Source organism: Capsicum annuum, chromosome 10 (assembly GCF_002878395.1).
Source record: "Capsicum annuum cultivar UCD-10X-F1 chromosome 10, UCD10Xv1.1, whole genome shotgun sequence".
In the NCBI taxonomy this organism is placed as follows: Eukaryota; Viridiplantae; Streptophyta; class Magnoliopsida; order Solanales; family Solanaceae; genus Capsicum; species Capsicum annuum.
The window spans coordinates 9,323,607-9,345,657 of NC_061120.1; the positions used below are offsets into that span (position 1 = coordinate 9,323,607).

Below are 22,051 nucleotides of genomic sequence, written 5' to 3' on the forward strand. Positions count from 1 at the left end.
TTTTTGCATAATAGATACGAAGTTAAGTGACCATGGATGAAATTTACCCAGAAAAAGATCAAACTCTTGACCAGACTTGACTAAGGAATGGGATTCTCATTCTTTCTTTTAAAAAAAAAAAAAAAAAAACCATAAATCCCAACAGTTTAAAGCTTAATTACAAAAAATTTTAATATTTTGCATAATTACTGAAATCTAGATTTTGAGTCTGTCGAGATAAATAATTAGCTCTCGACACATCCAACGAAGATACATTTTTTCCTTTGTAAGGATATATAATTAGCTCCCGTTATATTTTTTAGCTTTTGAATCTATCGAGATACATAATTAGCTTCAGATACACCCAACGAAGATACAAAATTAGCTAAAAATTTTATAATTACTTTATAAGGGTGAAAATTATGTATATATATGATAAGTTAAAAGTATATGTTTATGTTATTATTTTTTTTTACAAAACCTGTTGTTTGAGATGGCTTCCCAGACAAAAGGAAATGGTCTATACATAATATTATGTTATTTAATGGTTTGGATATCAAATTTTGACTGTAGACTCAGTCCAATTTACAAATGTTGGGTTCCAATTTATGGGCTGCTTGTATCATATTATAATTATCTCACCATACTTTTGACCATATTTTATTTCACAGGATATAGGAATTTATCGCTATGGTATTTGATCAAATAGAATCGTTCAATTCCTATCGAACATGTTACTGGAATATATCTAGAAGAGAATTCATTGACTAGAATATATGAGATATACATACATACATATATATATATATATATATAAAATTCAAGTTCTTGACTACGTACTAAATACATCACTACATAATATATACTATATATATACACACACTATCGACTAGAATATGCTAAACGAAATATATTGGTCTTATTAGAATTCATTTAAATCTAGAAATTTAAAACCCAAACTTAAGTTTTCATAATCCAATTATGAATTATCTAAAAGGAAAACTAACATAAACATACACCTCAACTTATAATATTTCCAAAAATCTCCATCCTTACAGAGTAATTATAAAAATTTCAACTAATTATGTATCTTCGTTAGATGAATCGAAAGTCAATTATGTATCTTGACATAACAAAAATTAAAAAAAAAAAGTTTCAAAGCCAATTATGTATCTTTACAAAGGAAAAAACGTATCTTTGTTGAATGTATTATGTATCTCAACAGACCCAAAATCAAAAAAAATGTATGGAGAGCTAATTATGTATCTTTACAAAGAAAAAAATGTATCTTCGTTGAATGTATCAGAAGTTAATTATGTATCTTCGTAAAATATTAGAATTTTCTGTAATTAAGTTTCAAACTATCGAAATTTATGTTGTTTAACCCTAAAACGGCCATGCCCAACCCTACTTTGTGGTATTGATAAAATTAGGTCTAAATGGATTAAGGCAATCCATTCACTGAGTTTAAATCCAAATCATCATCAAATATAATATGGACACTTAATTCTGAATGTTAAAAGAGATTACAAAGTCCAAATTTGGAAACCAATAAATTAGCCTAATCATGCAAACTTAGTCCAGTCCAAAATATCACAAGAAAGCCCAAAATTTAGTTCCCTTTATTTTGTTAAAGGATGTTAAGGAAATATAGTGAAATAACCTTCCCTATTCTTTTTCCGGACTCAGCTATGTCGGTGGCTACGGGGCAAAGCAAAAAGGAAGCGGCTCTTTTCACGGGAGAGTCATCATTGACTATTTATTCTCTCAAGCCAAAATATCTCACGTGTGTAATAACGATAATTTGAGACTTGAGTCATCTTTCTGTTCAAGGCCATAGGAATGGGCGCATCATGACATCGTAAGATGTCTTCGATATGAAATAGCAATCGTTATAGATAGACTTTGAGATGCTTGAATAGATATACAACCTAACTTTTTCGTTAACCGTATCTCTTGCCTCCCTCTCTCCGCCTATAGTTGAAAAAAAAGGATCACAGAGAAAAGTCAATCTTTTTTTTATTCGTCTTGAAATGACGAAGTTAGGAATTTTGCTAAGAATGTTCAAAACTTTAGTATATATCTTTTAAGAGTTGTTTTTGACTATATACACAATATTATTTTCTATATGCGTAATGTAAATTTTCAACGAAAAGTATTCGAATGATCACTCTTGGGTCTATGTAGCTATGCCACTAAGGGGCGGTGCAAGATTTATTTTTAAAAAATTCTTGTAATAATGAGTGGATAAAAAAAGGGCGGCTTGTTGCACTAATCTTTCACTATGCACATGATTCAGATAAGGATTCGACCAAAAAGTCTATTATACGCAATCTTACCTTGTAATTCTACTCTAACTTGTTTCCCAGTGATAGTTAGATATAATTTTTGAATAGTGTGAACTGTACAAGTTGAAATATTAGTTGTTGCCAAATAAAATGGAAATACATTATTCATTTAGAAAAGAAAAACATTTGTCAAGCGAAATGAAATGGAAAGATGCAGCTGCATGCATGATAGATAGCCCATAAAAAAATTATTCGCAATCAGTATTTACACTAACTTATAATATGTAACTTATCACGATTTAATGATTTAATAAAGCAAATTATGTACTCATTTGTTAATTATTCATGGTCAAATGAAAAAAATGTGCGTATATATATATATATGGCCAATTTCAGGATGTTTCGGCATTCGTTAAATCCAACACAGATTAAATATAATTAGATAAAAAAAATATATTAAAATTAGTATAAGACATAGAAAAGCACCCAGTAAACTAAGAAGAGAGATAATTGCTTAAGTTTTCAGGCAAAATTTTAAAGCTTTAAATGTTAATATGTATGTTCAGACCTCCCGAGCATCTCCGACCCCTAAATTCTGGGTCTGTAACTATATATATATATATATATATATATATATATATATATATATATATATATACACATGTGTCTTGTTTTTCTTTTTTGGCCACACAAGAAATGACCACAGCTAGACAGCTACAAGTTGTCCATTGGCTGTTTTGTATTTTGTGTCATTGTGTGTATGAGATCAAATTTACCAAATCACATTAATATTATTTTTTTCATCTCAAATTATCTATTATATTTATTTTTACACATTTTAAAAAAAAATATTCATTAGGAGGAGCTTTTAAGTTTTAAATATTCATCCTCATAATCTTAAGATATAATTTTTTTCTTAATATTTACTCTATTATATTGTTTATACGTTTGAAGAACAATTACTACTGCAAATAAAATGAAAAGAAAAAAGAGAGAAAAAAAAAATATTTTTTTCATGAACTATTAAAAGGTGTTTTGAAGAGCTTATAAGTTGGTTAAAATGACTTAAAAGCCATTTTTTGTTTTTAAAAGTGTTTGGTAATTTTGAAAATTGCTTTAAAAAAGTCAATTTTGGCTTAAAAAGGCCAAAAACTAAAAGCTCAAATTCCTAACTCTTTTTTTTTTTTTGGCTTTTAAGCCATTTTAGTTTGACCAATTAATTAAAGATATTTTTATCCCTCAAAATTCTCCCTTATTCCAAAATTACCCTTGTGTAGCCCCAAAATAGATTTTAATGCTTAATGCTTGTATTAATTGAATATTTTCACTTTTTGTATTTATGGTTAACTTAACTTTAACTATATTAGTACTTCTTTTGTATCAAACTTCTAATTTATGAAATATGAATCTTTGTATATTATTCTCCTTTTTAAATATATTCTTTTAAATTTGAACAATTATTATTGTACAGCATATGAATTTCTCTAATAAAAAAAATAATTCACCAACCAAAATATATGGAGAATACTCATTGAAAATATAAAACTTCATGGACGATTAGTGAATGACCCATCTATATTTCACGATGTAACATTCATATTCACCAATGTTTTAATAGTGATAGTCATTACTCAATCAACGAGTAATATGTTTTCTAATTAAGAGTCTTTTTATCAAACAAATAGTATCATTTGTGACCAACTATTTATCCATTAATGTAATTATAATAATTAATAACATATATATTTTGCTTAATGATTTAAACTTTTTTAACCAAAAAAAAGTTTTTAGCGCACAAATTAATATTCATTCATGAAAATATTACATATATATATATATATATATATAGAGAGAGAGAGAGAGAGAGAGAGAGATATACATATATAGATATTAATTTTAATTTGAATTACTTTAGAAATAAAAAATCAACTCTATATATTGTTAACAACTTTAAGGATATTTCAGACATCTTGACAAAAAAAAAATGTTTAAAAACACTTGTTTATCAAACACATCAATAACTTTTTTCAGTTTCCACTTTTATCCAAACAAATAACTACTTATTTTTAAAATAAGTTCAATATTTTCAAAAGCAGTTTTAAAGAGTTTTTTAAAAACTATTTTTTCAGCTTATCCAAACGGCCCTAAGTCATTAAAAATAACTTGGAGGCAGAGGGAATATAATACACAAGCCTTGTGATCATTGTTTTTATGGTTAGAATGCAACTGTTTGAAAAGGTTGTCCCTTGATTTTCTTATGTACCCTTCACATTAATCAAAAAGATAAATATAAAAAAGATTTTAATAAAAAGGTTGATTCTTGAGAGCGGTTGAGAGGGAGATCTTAGGTGAGGAAGATTTGGAATCAAATTCAACCTTTGTATATCGTTCAGTTATGAGCTCGTTGCATAAGACTTATCAAATACGGTTTACGTTTCTTGTATGATATACATGCTATTGCACAATGAACATGTTATAACAAAGTGCTTTCACAAAATGCTTACCCGAACGATAGAGATTGTGACAAAGATTTTAGATTTTCTTAGGAATTTCAATTTTTTTCTTTTTCTTTTTACCTTTTACTGTAAGTATCAAAGAACTTTAAGATAGTTTATTAGCTTTATATTTATGTTACTAATAGATTTGATTAATATGTATGATTAATTTTATATTATTTATTTTTTAAGTAATTTAATCATATAATATTGTTTTCAATTTTAATGTATAAGAATTGAACTTAAAATTAATATGACAACTCATGCATAGAGAGTAGTTCTGGCAGTTGTGGTTGGACAACAAAATACTTGTGAATTGGACCAAATAAATAAATAAATATACTTGTGAAGGACATAATTGCCTCTATTTGTTCATTTTGAAAGTTCAATTAATGTGGATTTCTTTGTGGACTTTGGCTAAGTCATATATATTGCTAATAGTAGTATCAAAACTCATTTATCATCACCAATATGTGTTCGTGGTGTTGTGGTGAAACTATTTTATCTTTAATCAGAGATTTCGAATTTGACTTTTTCAGAGATTTCGAATTTGACTTTTGAGTATGGAGAAAATTATGTAGAGAGGGTCATTCCATAATGGACTTTGCAATGCACGATCTTAATTAGTCGGAACTTCAATGCGGATATCAAATACTGAATAAAAAAAACTCATTTATCACCAAGTATCATCAATTATTTATCATAAGACATAATAAATTATTTCTTTTAACTTGCCTCGGCTGTTATTTATGCCCTCAAGCTTTGGGTGCACATTAAATAGGCATACTCATCCCACGTATACCCTTAAATTTTGAATGCGTACTAATAGACACACTCATTTCACGAAACATTTGCATGACAATTCGCATGAGATTGCCATGTAATATCACATAAGACGTGTATGTCTACTTTTCAATTTTATACAAGTTTAAGGGATCGTTTGGTTGGAAAAGAGTTATCTTCATATAATTAATTTTGGAATTAATTATCCCACCATGTATATGGGAGAACTTACCCCATTACTATGATGTAAATGGTGGAATAAATAATTTCGATAATAATTAATAGCTCACATCAAGCATGAGATAAAATAGTCCTTCATTTTATCTCGAAACTATTTATTCCTCACAGCAACTACCTAAGTGTCAGTTAAAACCAAATTAAAGATCATGTTTGTATATTATCCATTATCAAAACAAACTTCAAATTTAACTTTTCCAGTATGAAATCAAAAGCCAACAATTGAAATTAAATTGTTGAAAATTAAACTCTTGAAAACAATGTTTTACTTTTCAAGTAAATCCAACAGAGCAGCCACAAGGTATTAACAAGTCAAACAAGTAGTACTGTTCACTTTACAGTTTCCATTAGGACCATCAACATATAATAATAATAATAATAATAATAATAATAATAATAATAATAATTTCCTACTGGAAAGTGAACACAAAATTCACAACTAAAACTCTCTCCTACTTTCTACTTCTGCAATTAATTTGCCAGCTTTCTTTCTTCTATGCTTCTTATTATTCTTCTCTATTCTTTCTTCAAAATATATATTTTTTTTTAAAAAAAATAAAGAGAGATAAAACTCATATAGTAATTGAAACTACATTGTTGATTCCAAGTTATAGAAAATCTTGAATTTCAATAGAGCCAAGTTGAAAAGGTACTTACTACTTACTCCGTTTTATTTTATTTAGCTTATGTTGACTTGACATTCGATCTTAAGATAATACTAGTTATTAAAGATTTATTTTATTAAACTAATTTAAATCAATTATAGATTGGAAATCTAAATTTGACTAACAATATTTTACGTAGTCATTTCATGATAGGATTAGTAGTTTAGTATCTAAGAAAATAATAAAATTTTGTTGATTTAATAAATTAGAAAAATAGATTGAAATGACTACTTTTTTTAGTAAAATATTCATTCATTTATTTTACTTGTCATATTTGAACTTGACATATCTATTAACAAAAAAATAATTGATATTGTTGTTTTAAGCACTATCCTTATTAACTACGGGGTCATTTGGTTTGAGGTATAAAGAATAAATAATCTCGAGATAAAATGAAGATAATTTTATTCAATGTTTGGATAAATGAGGTATTAATTTATATGAAGATTATTTATTCGATTATTTACACCATAGTGATGGGTTAAATTATTCCACATATCTGATGAAATAACTAATCTCAAGATTAATTATTCATGATAACTCTTTCCCAATCAAACGACAGTATTATGTCTTGAAAATGATCTGAAGGACAACCAATTAATGCTAAGTAAAACAGGGAAAATACTTTTGATTTTTCTGATACGTCTAAAAGTGATAAATAAAAATTAAAATTTATTTTAGATATAAGCAACAAGTTAAAATGAACGAGGAATTAAAATGAATGTAGTACTATATCCATATTTTCTTGGATTTTGAAGTTTTCAGAAAGTTAATCTTTTTTTTTGGGGTTTTGGATTGATAAAAAAAGGATCTTTTAGGTTTAAAAATCTGATTTTTTTCCTAAACACCCCTTGTTTTTGCTTATTTTCTCTTTTATATTTTCTAATTTTCAGTTTTTACAATATGTATTTTTCAGCCACTTGATTTTTTGGTGATGTGTAGTTGAGATTAGATTTCTTTGTTCATTTTCAATCTTTTTCTCTTTTGGAGCTGTTGCTATTTATGTGTTCACAAAGGTACTGCCTTTTCTTTTTCTCTTTTATCTTTAGCTTTTCACTTTCTTTAGTTTGTACCTAATCTAAAAAGGCAGAAATTATGCATTTATGATCTATCTTTTTTATACTTCTTTCGTTTAAAAAAGAATGAATTAGTTTGAACTGACACTAAATTTAAAAAAATAAATAAGATTTTTGAATCATGTGGTTTTAAATTAAAGTTACATCAAATGTAATAAAATGTCCTTTAATCCTGTAGTCTTAATAATGTCATACGAAAAGTTGAAATTAAAGTATTACTAAAAAAAGAAAATGAGTAAATACTTTTGAAACTGATTAAAAGGACTTTTGAATACTATTTTTAGCCCCTTTTGACTATAGATTTTGAAGTTGAAATTTTAAATTTTGAGTTTTTGAAGTTGTGTTTGAAGATGAATTTTAGTTGGATTTGAGCGGAAGTTCCAGAAAAATCCAAAAAAGTGGTCCAAGCTAGTTTTTGGCAACTTTAAAATATTAGAAGAAATCTTATAAAATTTAATGGTCAAATAGATATTTGAATATAAATTTCCAAAATTTATGATCAAATGCTAACTTATTTTAGGCTTTTTTACTTCTCATTTTTTTTGGTAATTGAGGTATAGAAAAGATGAAGCCTTGACAACTTATGAGGTTATCTTGTTTCTTGTTTTTTCATGTTATTTTATTTATGTTTTTTCTAAGTTCCATGCTTTATGTTTTCCTAGCTACATTGTTTATTTTATTGATGAATGAGTACATAAATTTTATTAATTTTGACTTGTATAATTGAGATTTCCATAAAAGCCAACAGGTTAAGACAGTAGAATGGTTAATATTATATTCATAGCTCACATGTAATATCCTTTAAACTATGTTTTGGTTGATTAGTCTTTGTTGGCATTTCCATCTTGTTATGTACTTTTCAATAAACAATTGCATTTAAGTAATATTTTCCTTCTTCTTGTATTGTTTAGCTGTCTTGGAAACAGACTCTGGCAAAAATATAAGGTAAGGCTGGCCGGGGCTGCCCTGCTGTTTTTTCAGTTGACTGAATTGATATTTTGAACAAGGATAAAGAGAGCTTACCTATCTCCATTAAGACCAAAATCGCCTTTTCTTGCCTCGCTGGAATCGATCTTGTCATTTCAACGTTGTGAATCCTGTAAGATGTATTTTCTCTTGTTGTCAATGAGATGATCACTTTGTATGTGTGAGTAAATGGGGGGTTGTGTGTCAACGAGTAGTAGGAGCAATGGAGAAAAAGTTTCACCTGAATGTTTAGGAATAAGCATGTTTTGTCGAAAGAGGATTAGAAGAACTTTTTCTGATCACGCCGTTGCATTGAAGCATCTGAGTTCAATTCCTAATCGGATCTTTACGAATGGAAAGAGCCGAACTTCTTGCATATTCACACAACAAGGACGTAAGGGAATTAATCAGGACGCCATGATCGTGTGGGAAGTAAGTCGTGCTTTTACACAGAGATGATAGAACAGTAGAACTACCTTTATATTAAACATGAATGTACGTACCTATGCAGGATTTCATGGCGGAAGATGTGACTTTTTGTGGGGTATTTGATGGCCATGGTCCACATGGTCATCTTGTTGCTAGCAAAGTAAGGGATGTGCTGCCGCTGAAGCTAATGTCAACATTTCAGTCATTTGAATCAAAGGGCGCTGGCGATTGCTGCAACGAGGATCCACAATTGGAAGTTGTGGATCCCGATAAGGATCAAGTGGTGGATGATAAAATGGAAACGCAATGGAGAGAATCTTTCCTTCAATCATACAAGGCGATGGACAAAGAATTGAGGTCCCAACCTAATTTGGATTGCTTTTGCAGCGGCAGCACTGCTATTACGCTATTAAAACAGGTAAGATGAGTCATGTTTGTCGTTACTTTCCTCATGTTATTTCCATCGTCTTGTTCCTTTTTCTTCCATTTCATGAGCTTATTTTTGTTCGTACGTGTTTTAAGGGTTCAGACCTTTATATAGGCTATATTGGTGATTCTCGGGCAATATTGGCATCAAAAGATGAGAATGATTCAATGGTTGCAGTCCAGTTGACAGTTGATCTGAAGCCCGATTTACCTAGTATGTCTCTTTCGTAGTGAGTCTTCCTCGTGTATAACCGTTTCAGAATTCCTATTCGATAATCTAGTATTTCTGTTGCCAGAGGAAGCTGAGAGGATTAAACAGTGTAAAGGTCGGGTTTTCGCATTGCAAGATGAGCCAGAAGTGCAGAGAGTTTGGTTGCCATTTGATAATGCCCCTGGATTAGCAATGGCTCGAGCATTTGGCGATTTTTGTGTGAAGGACTATGGAGTAATATCTGTACCAGAATTTTCTCACCGGGTTCTTACAGAGAGGGACAAGTTCATCGTTCTTGCTTCTGATGGGGTATGTTACTCTTGTCTGAGTCTCTATATAATTTATTAGTTTAATCAAATTATAGAAGCACTCGAGCCAGCCTGAAATGGCGTTTGTTAAGGTGTTGTAAGTACAACAACAACATACTCCGTGTAGTCCCACAATGTGGGGTCTTGGGAGGGCGTAGACCTTACCCCTGCCTTAGAGATAGGGAGGCTGTTTCCGGTAGACCCTTAGCTCAAGGAAAAACAATCTAAAGCAGTCCAGAAAAGGAAGAAACCAGCGGCGCCATGTCCTTTCTAATAACCACACCCCAACAAGACAATGTCGTGTTAAGGTATTTTAAGTTTATGTGAATAAAACCTCAATGAAAATTCAGTTACAAATTGATCCTTTTAGGTAACTCTAATTCTAGTATTATGGTGAATGTTACAACCTTGAAATTTCCAGTAATATAGCTTTTTGATATGTTGTGTTGGTATTCTATATACTTGATATATGCTTCTCCAGATATGCATATTACATTGTTTTATAAATTACATGAATGAACAGAAGAGTTGATTATCTGGATACGGTCACTTATTGTTGCTTCCTGTGTCCATTGTTAACATTTCTGAGATTCTGTACTTATTTAACAATAATCTACAAATGTGAACTTCTGGCAGACTCCAATACTACTATTTTGATGAATGTGACTTTCCTTTATCCTGCATTTTGACTTGTGTTAATTGGAGCTGTATAATCCATATTGTATTGTATGTATTGTTCCACTTGCGTAAGTCCAGTGTATTCCCACCTAGTGGGGTCTGGGGAGGGTGAAATGTACGCAGTCCATACCACCACCTCCGAAGTAGTACAAAAGTTGTTTCCGATAAGACCCTCGGCTCAAGACAGAAAGAATAGTAAATAAAGTCGTGATAAAACATGAGACAAGATGAAATAACAGAAATACGGCACCCACAAAGCAGTACTACGTAAGTACGATCCATAAGTTAAATTTAGCAACATATTATGACATGGAAAAAAGAACGAATTGAGAAGTCGTGCACTATAAATCTGAAGCTAGCTTGGAACAATTTTGGATGCCAAGTCTTCTTAGTCTGACAAAGGGCTTAGACTTCTGTCTAACAATGTTCTATCAACTGACTGTTTAAGAAAGTAAAGGAAATTATTTTTTTGGTAAAGCAAAACGTATTACTCCCGCCGTCCCATTTTATGTGGCACCCTCTGACTTGACATGGTGTATACGGAAAAAATGAAGGCTTTTGAAATTTGTGGGCTGAAACACATAATGGTGTTTGGTTTGACTCCAAGATTTTTCAAAAAAAAAATTGGTTTTTGAGATGATTAGGCCCTTGGCATGGAATATTGTTTTGGTTAAATTGCACCAGCAAAACGAGAACAACAACCCCATTGTTTCATAATATCCCACAAATTCTCAAGTGTTATTATTTTCACTCTTCCTTTGCTTGAGCGACCTGTTCCTCCCCGGGGAATCGTGCTCAATAGTTATTTGGAATATGTTTTAGTCATGTTAAGACGTTTACTTTAGTTGCTTTGCCGGTTTTTTTTTTGTTCAGAGCTTTATATGCTAGTAGAAAATATAGAGAATTTCGTGTTTACCCTTAAAATCGGTACAGTTGAATCTGTATGAGGCCAAGAGGGCAGCCCAGTGCACTAAAGTTATCGCTATGCGCGGTGTCCGGAGAAGGGCCCCACCACAAGGGTGTATCGTATGCAGTCTTACCTTGCATTTCTGTCAGAGGCTGTTTCCAAGGCTTAAACCCGTGACCTCCTGATCACATGGCAGCAACTTTACCAGTTACTCTAAGGCTCCCCTTCTGTATGAGACCAAGAGAACACGCGTTAATCTAACCCTTGTTTTAAGTCCGTTTACCAGCAGTTTGAATATCGATTAAGTGATGAGCTAAGTAAAACAAGCTAAAGAACAGTAGCTATAGATCTAATAGTTGTTAGATGCTAAGACGAGTAAATAAGCTGAATAAAGAGCAAAAGTGTGAATCTGAGCGTGTATGAATGTCTCCGAGAGATAGGCCTTGTCTCTGAAGGATGCTTTCCCACAGATCGATTAGAACGAGCAAGTAAAGGTAAGACAAACAAACTTGATGCCGAATAAAGGGTTACTGTTGCATTGCTAGAAATCAGAACGAGGTGACAAATCACTAGGACGAACTATTTATAGGTTACAATTAGTAAGGCATTAGCCAATAACAATGCTCCAACTTAGCCCTATAGTACCTAAACCAATGTTGGGGGACCATGTGGAGATGCCGTTGGTGGTGTCAGCTGGTCTTACAGCATTCAGATCCGTACGAGCTCGTCCACGCACCTGACTCCTCTGACACTTTGTGCTCTTTCATCTCTTTGTCCATGTCCTTAGTCGTCTCAAATTCCTTATCTTCTTGTATATTTTTGCTTTCCCTTTCTCCAGAGTTTCTTTGGGGGAACCAACATTCCCGGACTCTTCTTCGCTTTCTCCCTCGAGTGCCACGTGTATTCAACTAATTCTTACCCCATACACTTCTAGCATTTGCCTTGGAAACAGCCTCCGGTAAAAATGCAAGGTAAGGCTGCGTATAATACATCCTTGTGGTGGAGCCCTTCCCCGTATCTTGCATAGCAGGAGCTTTAGTGTACCGGGATTCTCTTTTTACACTTCCTATTTTTTATTTTTATTGTCTACATTTGTCCAAGATGGGTTTGAATAGAGCGACATGATCGATGAGGATACATATATCCAACCTAGTTGTTGTAGTTGAGGAAACAAAAATTATCATGGGAAAATCCGCCAAACGATTTAATTTTCGCATGTTGCTTTCCTGCAGCTTATTCTTGGTAAAGTCTTTCTAACTCATTTGTTTCAAGTTGGATGAGAATTCACTTGCAGAGGCTAGAATTAGAAATTTGGCAGAGGCGGTATGACTTGTGTAATGAACTATTGTTTCGAAATTGAATGGCTATTCTTGATTGCAGGTCTGGGATGTCTTGAGTAATGAAGAAGTGGTCGATATAGTGTCATCAGCGTCGACACGATCATCAGCTGCCAGAATCCTAGTTGATGCTGCTGCACGCGAATGGAAAGTAAAATATCCGACTTCAAAAATGGATGATTGTGCTGTTGTTTGCTTATTCTTGGATGGAAAAATGGACTTGGAATCTGACAATGAGGAGGAGCGGACTTTCTCTTCTGCTGCACTTCAGAGAAACCATTCTGGTAATGCTGCTGAATCGGATGACGGGCACAACTCCGAGCCATCTCTGCAGAGAAACACTACTGTCAGATCAGCCGAACACAACGATGTCTATAAACAAGTAGTAGCCGAAGCAGATCAAGAAACCGCGGTAACAGAAGATCAGAAATGGTCAGGATTGGAAGGTGTTACTCGAGTCAACTCTCTGGTTCAGCTTCCAAGATTCTCCGACGAGAGGCCAAAACCTTAATTAGCCTTGTTATTCAGTTATGATTGTTGTTATATACAAATTCTTCCGTCGATAGAGAGAGTGCCATTGGTGCCATCCTCTACAATCCATGCAAATATCTTCTTTGCTGCAACATTCTAGACTATGAGGACTCATATAGGCAACGCCAACTTATTTGGGATTGAGGCGTTGTGGTATTCTAGACCGTGTATATGTCCACCCTCTCCCAACTCCCGCATTGATATAGAGCGCTTTCATACATCGCTAAGCGCTTTTTCTCAGCATGTTTATTTTTATTTTCCACATTTGATTCATTCACTATGTCAACTGGCATCCATATCATTCATATTTCAACAGTGAATTTCTCGTTTCTTAAGATGTTACCTTCTTAGAAATGAAATATAATGACAATTTATGTTGTGTGTACTCTCAGTTTGATGAGAGTTCAGCCTATACAGGCTATATTGTTCACTCTTCGAAAATGTGGTTGGGTGCGTATCTAATACTTCAAAAGTAGTGCATTTTTGAAGGATCTGACACCAGTGCAACAATATTTTTGAAGAGTCCGAGCAACATAGGATAAAGGTGCATCCTTGGAGCAATGATGTAGTTGTCTCCACGTTTAAGCTGTGGAATCAATTATTGATGCTTGCGTCTGGGTAGGCTGTTTACACTACAACGCCCTTGATGTGGGGCCCCTGAATTATAACCCCCTTAAATTATACGTATGTGTTAGTCGTCCATCACCAATGACCTCATTCAAGATATTAACTTGATGAAGTCAACCTTTAAGATTCTTAGCAGTGAACTCATTGTACTTTTAAGATTTATTTGGTTTAACCATTTGTGGCCAATGTATAAAGCATGGACATGTATGGTCTTTTTCATTTTCATCAATGCTTATAGTTATTCAAATATATGATATAGGACCAGTCCTTCATATTTGGTCATAACTAAAAAAGAAAACATAATAAATAGACAGCTTTTAACTTGTCCTCAACGGATAACTAAACACTCCAACTTTTGAGTATGCGTATCTAGACTAGACACCTCAACTCATTTCTATTGCGTTATTTGAATACTCCAACATAATGATCATCTATATACCCCCAAAATTTATGTATCATGTTAGTATCGGGTGTCCACGAGATAGTAGAGTCGACGAGTTAAGAGTGTTTAATTACCGGTTGAGATCAATATTGAGGCACCTAAATTTTTGCAGAGCGCTTGAGACATATCACAGCAGTAAAAGGATAATGTCAAGTATACCAAGAGATCTACTGGAATTTGCATATATGAAGAACGTTTACATTCAATTTGCATTGCACACTGAAATATCATGTTTTTTTTGCGAGTTTATTATTACCTGAACTACCAGGTGTTCACTTTTTCTGCCTGAAGTATCAATTGTTTCCTTTTCCTACTTGAAACATTACCACCATTCAGGTAGGAAAAGGGAATAACTGATAGTTGAGGTATGTTTTGATAAACATTTGATGTTAGTTCGGATAGAAAACTCGAAAAACATGTCGAGTTTGAAAACAGTAGGTGAATCCCACACTATGTTTCACAAACAGAATGGACACTTTTTAAGGTAAAGTTTTACAAGGTTTCAAATTGTATCTAAGATGCAAACAAATCAAGAGAAACATTGAAGGGGGAAAAGGTAAAAATACTAAGAAGTAGGAAGTGAAGGTCCGCGTACACTTTACCTTCCCCTGACCCTACTTGTGTTACACAACATATGTTGTTGTTGTTAATCTGCAAGTGTACAATAATGTGAAATGTTTATGATTACAAGGTGTTTCCAATAGAGTACTTTGTCCAGACTATATAGGAAACAACCTCTCTACCTATCGGAGATAGCCACTCCACCTTGTAGGAGTAAGATATTGTACACACGATCCTTCCTAAACCCCCGGGCGTGGAATTATGTTGCGTATATGGTTGTTGTTGTTGTTGTCAACAAAGGACTTTAAGCTTTGGCGTGACATCGACAAACAATAATAGATTGTGAAGACTCAAAAATCATTCCAAAATGTAGCCTAGTTGATTAGTTAGTAAACAAGAGTTCATTGTGCAAAAAAGAACAACCTCAATAACATCATGGTCCATACTTTTGATGGTATTACATTTAATAAGAGGTCATAGTTGAAAACAATCACTAACTATTGTCTTGCTTTAATTTATTTGTTTGGTTTATAGATGTAAGAAAGTACAACTTAAAATGTACCAAAATGTCTTTTAATTTTTTCGTTTTAAACAAATTGAAATAGAGAAAGATCACTTTTTCAAGATTTTCAAATCTCTTAAAACACCTCATTGTTGAGTTAGCCAAATATTTGTTTCAATGACAAGTTTAGACCTGAATATGATTCTTTCATTCTTAACGAGAGATCTCAAGTTCGAGTCACATAGCAATGAAATTTCTGATTGAAAACACTTCCTTTTAAATGACCTTATGCGGCGTGAATTCAGATTAATCCAATTGGCGGACTTCAACAACAACAAATCAAGTACAATTCCACAAGTGAAATTTGAAGAGAATATCGTGTAAGCAGACCTCGGCCCCTAATAATGTTAAGTAGAGACGCTGTTTTCGAAAAACCCGGGCTACAGTACAAGTGAAAAAGGGAACTATTAACAAGAAGCAAAGATAAATTTGTATACAGGATGGATATATTTTGACTGAATTATACTACATGATGTTCCTCTGCATATTTACAGAAGTGCATATACATATATATACATAGAAACTATCTTCACATATTAAACTCCTCTTTTTAACTTCTCCCATTTTATATCTTCCCCCATTCACCAAGAGGTAAATAAAGCCAAGTAGAGCAAGTAATAGTAATAATAATAAAAACCTACTGGCTTATACTAGACACTTTTCCAAAAGTAAGTAGCTTTCTCAAAGGCTGGCTAATTTTTTTACTTTAACTTGATAATAAAACTCAGTGAATCCGTAAAGTTGCTTGCTCGATTAATCCTGCAAACGCAAACATAAGAATAAGCTTCACGATTGAAGAGCGCAGTTTAGTTTGGGTTAGTACCTTGTGCAATTTACTTGACGATCAATCAGATTTAGCTTCCGATTCTTCAGATATCCGCGCCTCTGATTTCTCATTTGAGTAACTGCAAATATGAATTCTCAAGTGTCAGGAAGGTAAGATACTATTATGCCTTCTCCACGATGTTCTAGCGTATATAATATGACATGTAAAGATACTGAACATAGCGATTAAGGCGTTTGGACAGGTAACATAAAATGCGATGACAACATAATAAAATAATCAGTAGTTTTTTCAGATGATTGTCTTTTAGTTCATAAGACAACATCGATGGCATGACAACATAATGTCCATGATGTATGTTAGTCGTTAAAATTGTTAAGGATGAGAATACGAACAAGTTCCACATGGTACTTCTGTCGCAGGTTATATGAAAGCAATTGTAAAACTTAATCAGAAACTCACGTTGAGAGAATAGTAACCCAAACCAGTTCGACACAGTCCACCCAAAGGAGTCTTTGCTCAAGAGGAATAACTCCATAAGTTATTAGGTGAGCGAACGGCCAAAGTTTCCACCCTGCCTGAAAGAATTAAGAACTGATTTAGTATTCTTATAAGCCATCATCAATCTATAAAGCACCAGAACAACAAAGAGTTGTATTAAAGGAAATTTTTGATTAGTTAGTGAAAATGTTGAACTCGATAAAGTTTCTACGTGTACCCACTCTACAACCTCTCGGAGTAAACAAATACAATTCCCTCTCTCTCGCTCGCTTTTTTCTTTTTCTTTTCCCATTGACAGTGTTGTCCAGTCCAACTTGTGCATAGATCTTAGTTTTTCATAATGCACTGTCCACAAATCAATAACAGTTCAAGCAGAGTTCATAAACAGTTCAAGGAAGACAGGCATAGGCGTCGAGGGACACCAAAATGTCAAGAGTTGTCACATAATCTGTATGGTATATATTTGAAATGGCGCAAGGTCTAAGAGAAGAACAGCCTCAAAAATGTTTTTGTCGTTCCGCTGAAATGATACAAGTATGGGATACTTCAAATTTAAAAAGCTTTCCACACTAATATAGGTAATAGAAAATACATGGAGTACTTTCTGTGCTCATCATGGAGTACCACGTGTTGCTCAGCAACAACGCCATTGGCTTGTTTGTAGGCTAAACAAACACTCAAACTTGGCCTCAGCCGACAACTAAGCACTCAAGTTGTCTCCAATTTTGAGAGTGCGCATCTAGACACCTCAACGTGATTTCAACTGGCAATTAAACACCCCTACACGTCCGCACTGTGTCTCGTGAACACCCGACACTGATGTGACACATAAATTTTGGAGGTGTCTAGATGATCATTTTGTAAGTTAAGATTGTTCAACTGACACATAGGGGACGAGTTGGGGTGTCTAGATGTGCATATTCAAATTTGGAGTTTTAACTTGCCGGTTGACGCCAAGTTTGAGTGTTTGTTTATACATGATGCCTATATAAAAACAATATATATGTATATACTAACAATTCCAAGTAGTTCTACTTCTCGAGTTCCAACAGAACAACTATCGTCAACTTCTGTTGAATACTAGAATCTTATAAAAAGATAGGGCAATGTGAAATACTACCACCCTGGACATATTTTTAGAAACAGGCGACCATCTTAGATATCCAAGTAGACTTGATAAGTATCAGCGTTCTTGAAATTTCTGGTGCCTCATGGCAATACTAAAAAGGATAAATCATAAAGAGGCAACAATATAACGGCCTTGAAGATATGTTCAGCAATCGAACCAATTTTTAACAGATCAAACAGTAAACTCGGACTAACTTCCGTTGAATCAGCAAAAACCAACTCAATATCTTGAGCTAATACTCAGTTATTCCTATTATAGCTATAATTCAAACTTCGGATCATTAAATATCGTAACAGTTTAAGATAGATCGTTAAGGAGTTCCTTACTGTTAACATCGGCCAAAACGTGGTTTTGAGTTCGCCGAAAATAGTGGCTGCAGATTCAAAGCGCAATAAACCCAAGACCACAAAATAGATGCTATTCCAAATTGCTGACCAGATGGTTTGGTCAAAAGCAACTTTAGCAGGAACCACCCACCAATCGTTGGATGGGAAAAGAGCCTGCAAGTTAGAGTCAAACCTTTTAGCTTTCATCAAATATGTCAAAAGATACAGTTGATCAATCAAGATATGAGCCAGAAGCATCACCTCACAAAATTGGTAATAGTAGTGGGAAAGGGAACCATGAAGCGAAAATCCAACGAGACCAGATCTAAACATGCGCGTCCGGTCAAATTCAAGAAGAGGCTTCCCTTCATAGCACTGTAAATCAACATAGCAAAATAAAACAGCAGCTCCCAATATTTTGGAAGAACATAACTTCCATAAACTGAAGGTATACAAACGTTTTACACTATCAGATCAACTAAAGATATCTACCGACAATACTTACTTGAGCGATCCAGTCTCCTACAGAGTAGACAATACCACTAATGGCCATTTTAGCTAATACAGGATTTGCTTTCAGAGCTTCTTCATATGCAATCCAATTGTGCTCCGGGGCATACCTTAGTATCTCGTAAAGTGTCCATCCCTGAGTACACAACCAAGAAAATTAAAGCCATACAAAGGGGGTTGGGGGGAGCAGTCTGCACTATGTTGAATTATGTGATTATTTCATCTAAAAGATTAAGTCGTTAGAGAGAAAACACTTTCATTCACTTAAGTATACTTCCATCACACACCCTCACATCAGGGACGGGAGCTGCCCTTCGGCTAGGGGGTTCGGGCGGAAAATTATGCTATATATACATGGTTAAAATTATTTTTTATGTATAGATAGTAGATATTGAAACTCCTTCAGTTAGTTCGTATGGAAAATTATGCTATATATACATGGTTAAAATTATTTTTTATGTATAGATAGTAGATATTGAAACTCCTTCGGTTAGTTCGTATGTTCACTTATGAACCCCTCATTGAAAATCCTGGCTCCGCCACTGCCTCACATGCATATCTGATTCTTTTCCACGGTCCAAGCAAACGAAAATCATCTTCAATAAAGGGTGTAAGTGAGATTTGGACCTCAACCTGGCCTTGTTAGCATGTTGAATTTTGTGAATATTTCATGTAAAAGCTTAAACTACTATGTACATTTTTAATGACACTTTTAGAATTCTATATTTGTCCTTAATATAATGAATTACATCAACATAACTAGTCTAACAGCATTTTAGACCACAAATTTCAGAAGTCGTTCATTTCTTTCTTAAACTTTGTGTAAGTCAAATGATGCCACATAAATTAAAACGAAAGGAATATTCAAAAGCAAAAAAAAAAGATAAAAGAGATAATCATCCAGTACCCCAAACTATGGCCAAAGTTAGTTGTACACACCCCAACTTCACGACAGTTCTATTACCCTAAACTCAAAACTCAATTTTAGCATATTTTAGTCACACTTTTTTGCTTATGTGACGCCTTTATTACATAAAATGAGACTCACATCAGCTAAAAAAATTGATAAATTAAAGATATCACATCAGCCAAAAAAGATGACAAAAATAAGCTAAAATTTAGTTCAGGAGTAATAAGACCCGTGAAGTTGCATGTGTCGTAGCAAATTTGGTGACCCTTGAGGTACTAGATGCTTTACTCAAAGATAAATAAAAGAACTTACATGCCAAAACTCATGATCTATAGTAAGCAACTTTGTAATAGCAAGTGTACCAGCACCAAGTACAATTGCAGCATTAAAAAACCTATCTTTATCCAATAAAATGGACAATAAACTATTCTTGATTTTTCTTTCAACTTCAGTATAATTTTTATTTGGTTCTTTCTTTTCATTTTCTTGACTTGTCTTTGCTTCTCTATCTTCTGTGACAGCATTTATTGGACAAACAAGGCTAATTCTTGATGGGGTTTTTGGTGAATTTTGTATAGTGAAGAATTGAGAAAAGTTGATGAAGGAAGTTGGAGTTTTTTTGGATTGTTGAAGGGATTTTTTTGAGAGGACATGAGAAGCAAAATTGTTGAGTGCTGACATGATGATTGGTTGATTGTAAGAAGGCAAGTTTGAAAAGGAAAATGAAATAAATCCAATGATGTACTTAGGTAGTTTGGTCGGTTTGGGGAGTGGGGGTGGGGAGGGGGGCGGGGAGGAGTTAGTCCTAGAAAAAACTAGAAAATGTGTGAAACATTTTATTTATGTGGAAAATATAAAAGATACTTCCTCCATTTAAAAAAAAAAAAAAAGGTGTTGATTTAACACAAAATTTAAAAAAATAAAATAAAAAATTATTTTTATAATTTTAAATTATAATTGTGTCAAATATATTAAAATATTATTTGATCTTATGATATTAAACATAACATATTTTTAAAAGATCTATCTTGACTTGACACAAAATTTTAAAAAATAAAAAGTTAATTTTATAATTTTAAATTAAAATTGTGTCAAATATATTAAAATATTATTTAATCTTGTGATATGAAAGATGTCATGTGGTAAATATAAAGTATTGTAAAAAAATAAAAAAGAAATGGTCATACTTTTTTAAATGAACTAAAAAGAAAAATATGATTTTTTTTTTAAATGAAAGGAGTACGTCTTTTTGGTTTTCTACATGGTTTGGTATTTGTATTGAAGTTAGATTAATTTGAAGACCAGTCATATTAAAAATTTGATTAATTCGAATCGCTCCCAACATAATTTTCTCAGTATTCATAACTCAAATTCGAAATTTTTGATTAAGAGTAGAGCAATATTACTGCATCACAGCTCAGATTGGTAAAGATATGCTAGAATTGTTTGAGAGTTATGTTGCTGGTAAATACTTACACATTTGTTAATTCTCAATTAGTTGATTATCTCAATTTTATTTTGTTGATTTATGTCCCATCAATATAATTCCCAACCCATAAAATGTGTCAAAACAGTTTTGGCTAAATACATATACAGGCTCCTCAATTATTCGATTTTTTTCATATAGGTACCTCAATTAGGACAGGTATCTATTAAACTCTTTACTCCTTCATAAAACATTTCAATTGAACACAATTGCTGATGTGGCGTTGATGTGGCGTGACATGTGTAATACACTCTCCAGTAGGAGAGTGAGAGATGATAATTCATAAAAAAAAATTAAACATAAAAAAATCCAACCAATTAAAAAAAGACATATTAAAGAATTGGTCAAACCTATCGATAGGACCTCAAACTTGTCCTGAAAATTCACTTAGACCCCCCAACTAAGGCTTGTACCTATCAGGCCCCTCAAGTGCTAAAATTGATACCTATCAGGCATAAAATGCTGATTTGGCACGGAGAGTGTGTTACACTCTCCTTAGGCGCGTGAACATTAGATTAAATAATATTTTACTTTTTTTTTAATTAAAAAAACTTATATGTAAATTATTTTATTAATATTATTTTTAATTATTATAATTTCTTAATAAAAAAATTTAAAAAAAGCCCCCTGCCCCCCTTTCATCATCTTCTTCACCGCCCCCCGCCCCCCTTTCATCATCTTCTTCACCGCCCCCCGCCCCCTTCATCGTCTTCTCCGCAACCTCCGCCCCTCGTTCATCATCTTCTTCACAACCCTTCATCATCAGCGTCTTCCTTTGCAAACCACGACCTCAGTCATCATCTTCTTTAGCCATTTTCGAATGCATTTTCTGGCGAGACTCGCCGAAAAATTAACTTCATAATTTCAAGATTGTTCGAAATTACATGTTTATGAACT

The 22,051-nt window shown here is 33.0% G+C and overlaps 2 protein-coding genes across 4 annotated transcripts; one reads left to right on the top strand and one right to left on the bottom strand.

Moving 5' to 3' along the window:
- Window positions 1-6,253: 6,253 nt before the first annotated feature.
- Window positions 6,254-13,653, top strand: LOC107845748 (probable protein phosphatase 2C 1). Of its 3 annotated transcripts, none has more exons than XM_016690227.2 (6): window positions 6,254-6,431; window positions 8,435-8,921; window positions 9,001-9,336; window positions 9,441-9,558; window positions 9,641-9,864; window positions 12,829-13,653. In XM_016690227.2, the coding sequence occupies exons 2-6, from the start codon at window positions 8,679-8,681 to the stop codon at window positions 13,294-13,296; spliced, it is 1,389 nt and encodes a 462-aa protein (XP_016545713.1). In that variant the 5' UTR covers window positions 6,254-6,431; window positions 8,435-8,678; the 3' UTR covers window positions 13,297-13,653. The 3 variants fall into 3 exon arrangements, with proteins under 3 accessions (XP_016545713.1, XP_047254445.1, XP_047254446.1); XM_047398489.1 differs by lacking the exon at window positions 6,254-6,431 and adding an exon at window positions 7,094-7,463; XM_047398490.1 differs by lacking the exon at window positions 6,254-6,431 and adding an exon at window positions 7,979-8,111.
- A 2,279-nt stretch (window positions 13,654-15,932) lies between these two features.
- Window positions 15,933-20,506, bottom strand: LOC107845771 (protein SYM1). Its single transcript, XM_016690251.2, has 7 exons — window positions 19,981-20,506; window positions 18,754-18,894; window positions 18,510-18,623; window positions 18,249-18,422; window positions 16,755-16,870; window positions 16,332-16,413; window positions 15,933-16,267 (listed from the first exon to the last, which is right to left on the bottom strand). The coding sequence occupies exons 1-6, from the start codon at window positions 20,347-20,349 to the stop codon at window positions 16,353-16,355; spliced, it is 975 nt and encodes a 324-aa protein (XP_016545737.2). The 5' UTR covers window positions 20,350-20,506; the 3' UTR covers window positions 15,933-16,267; window positions 16,332-16,352.
- Window positions 20,507-22,051: the final 1,545 nt, after the last annotated feature.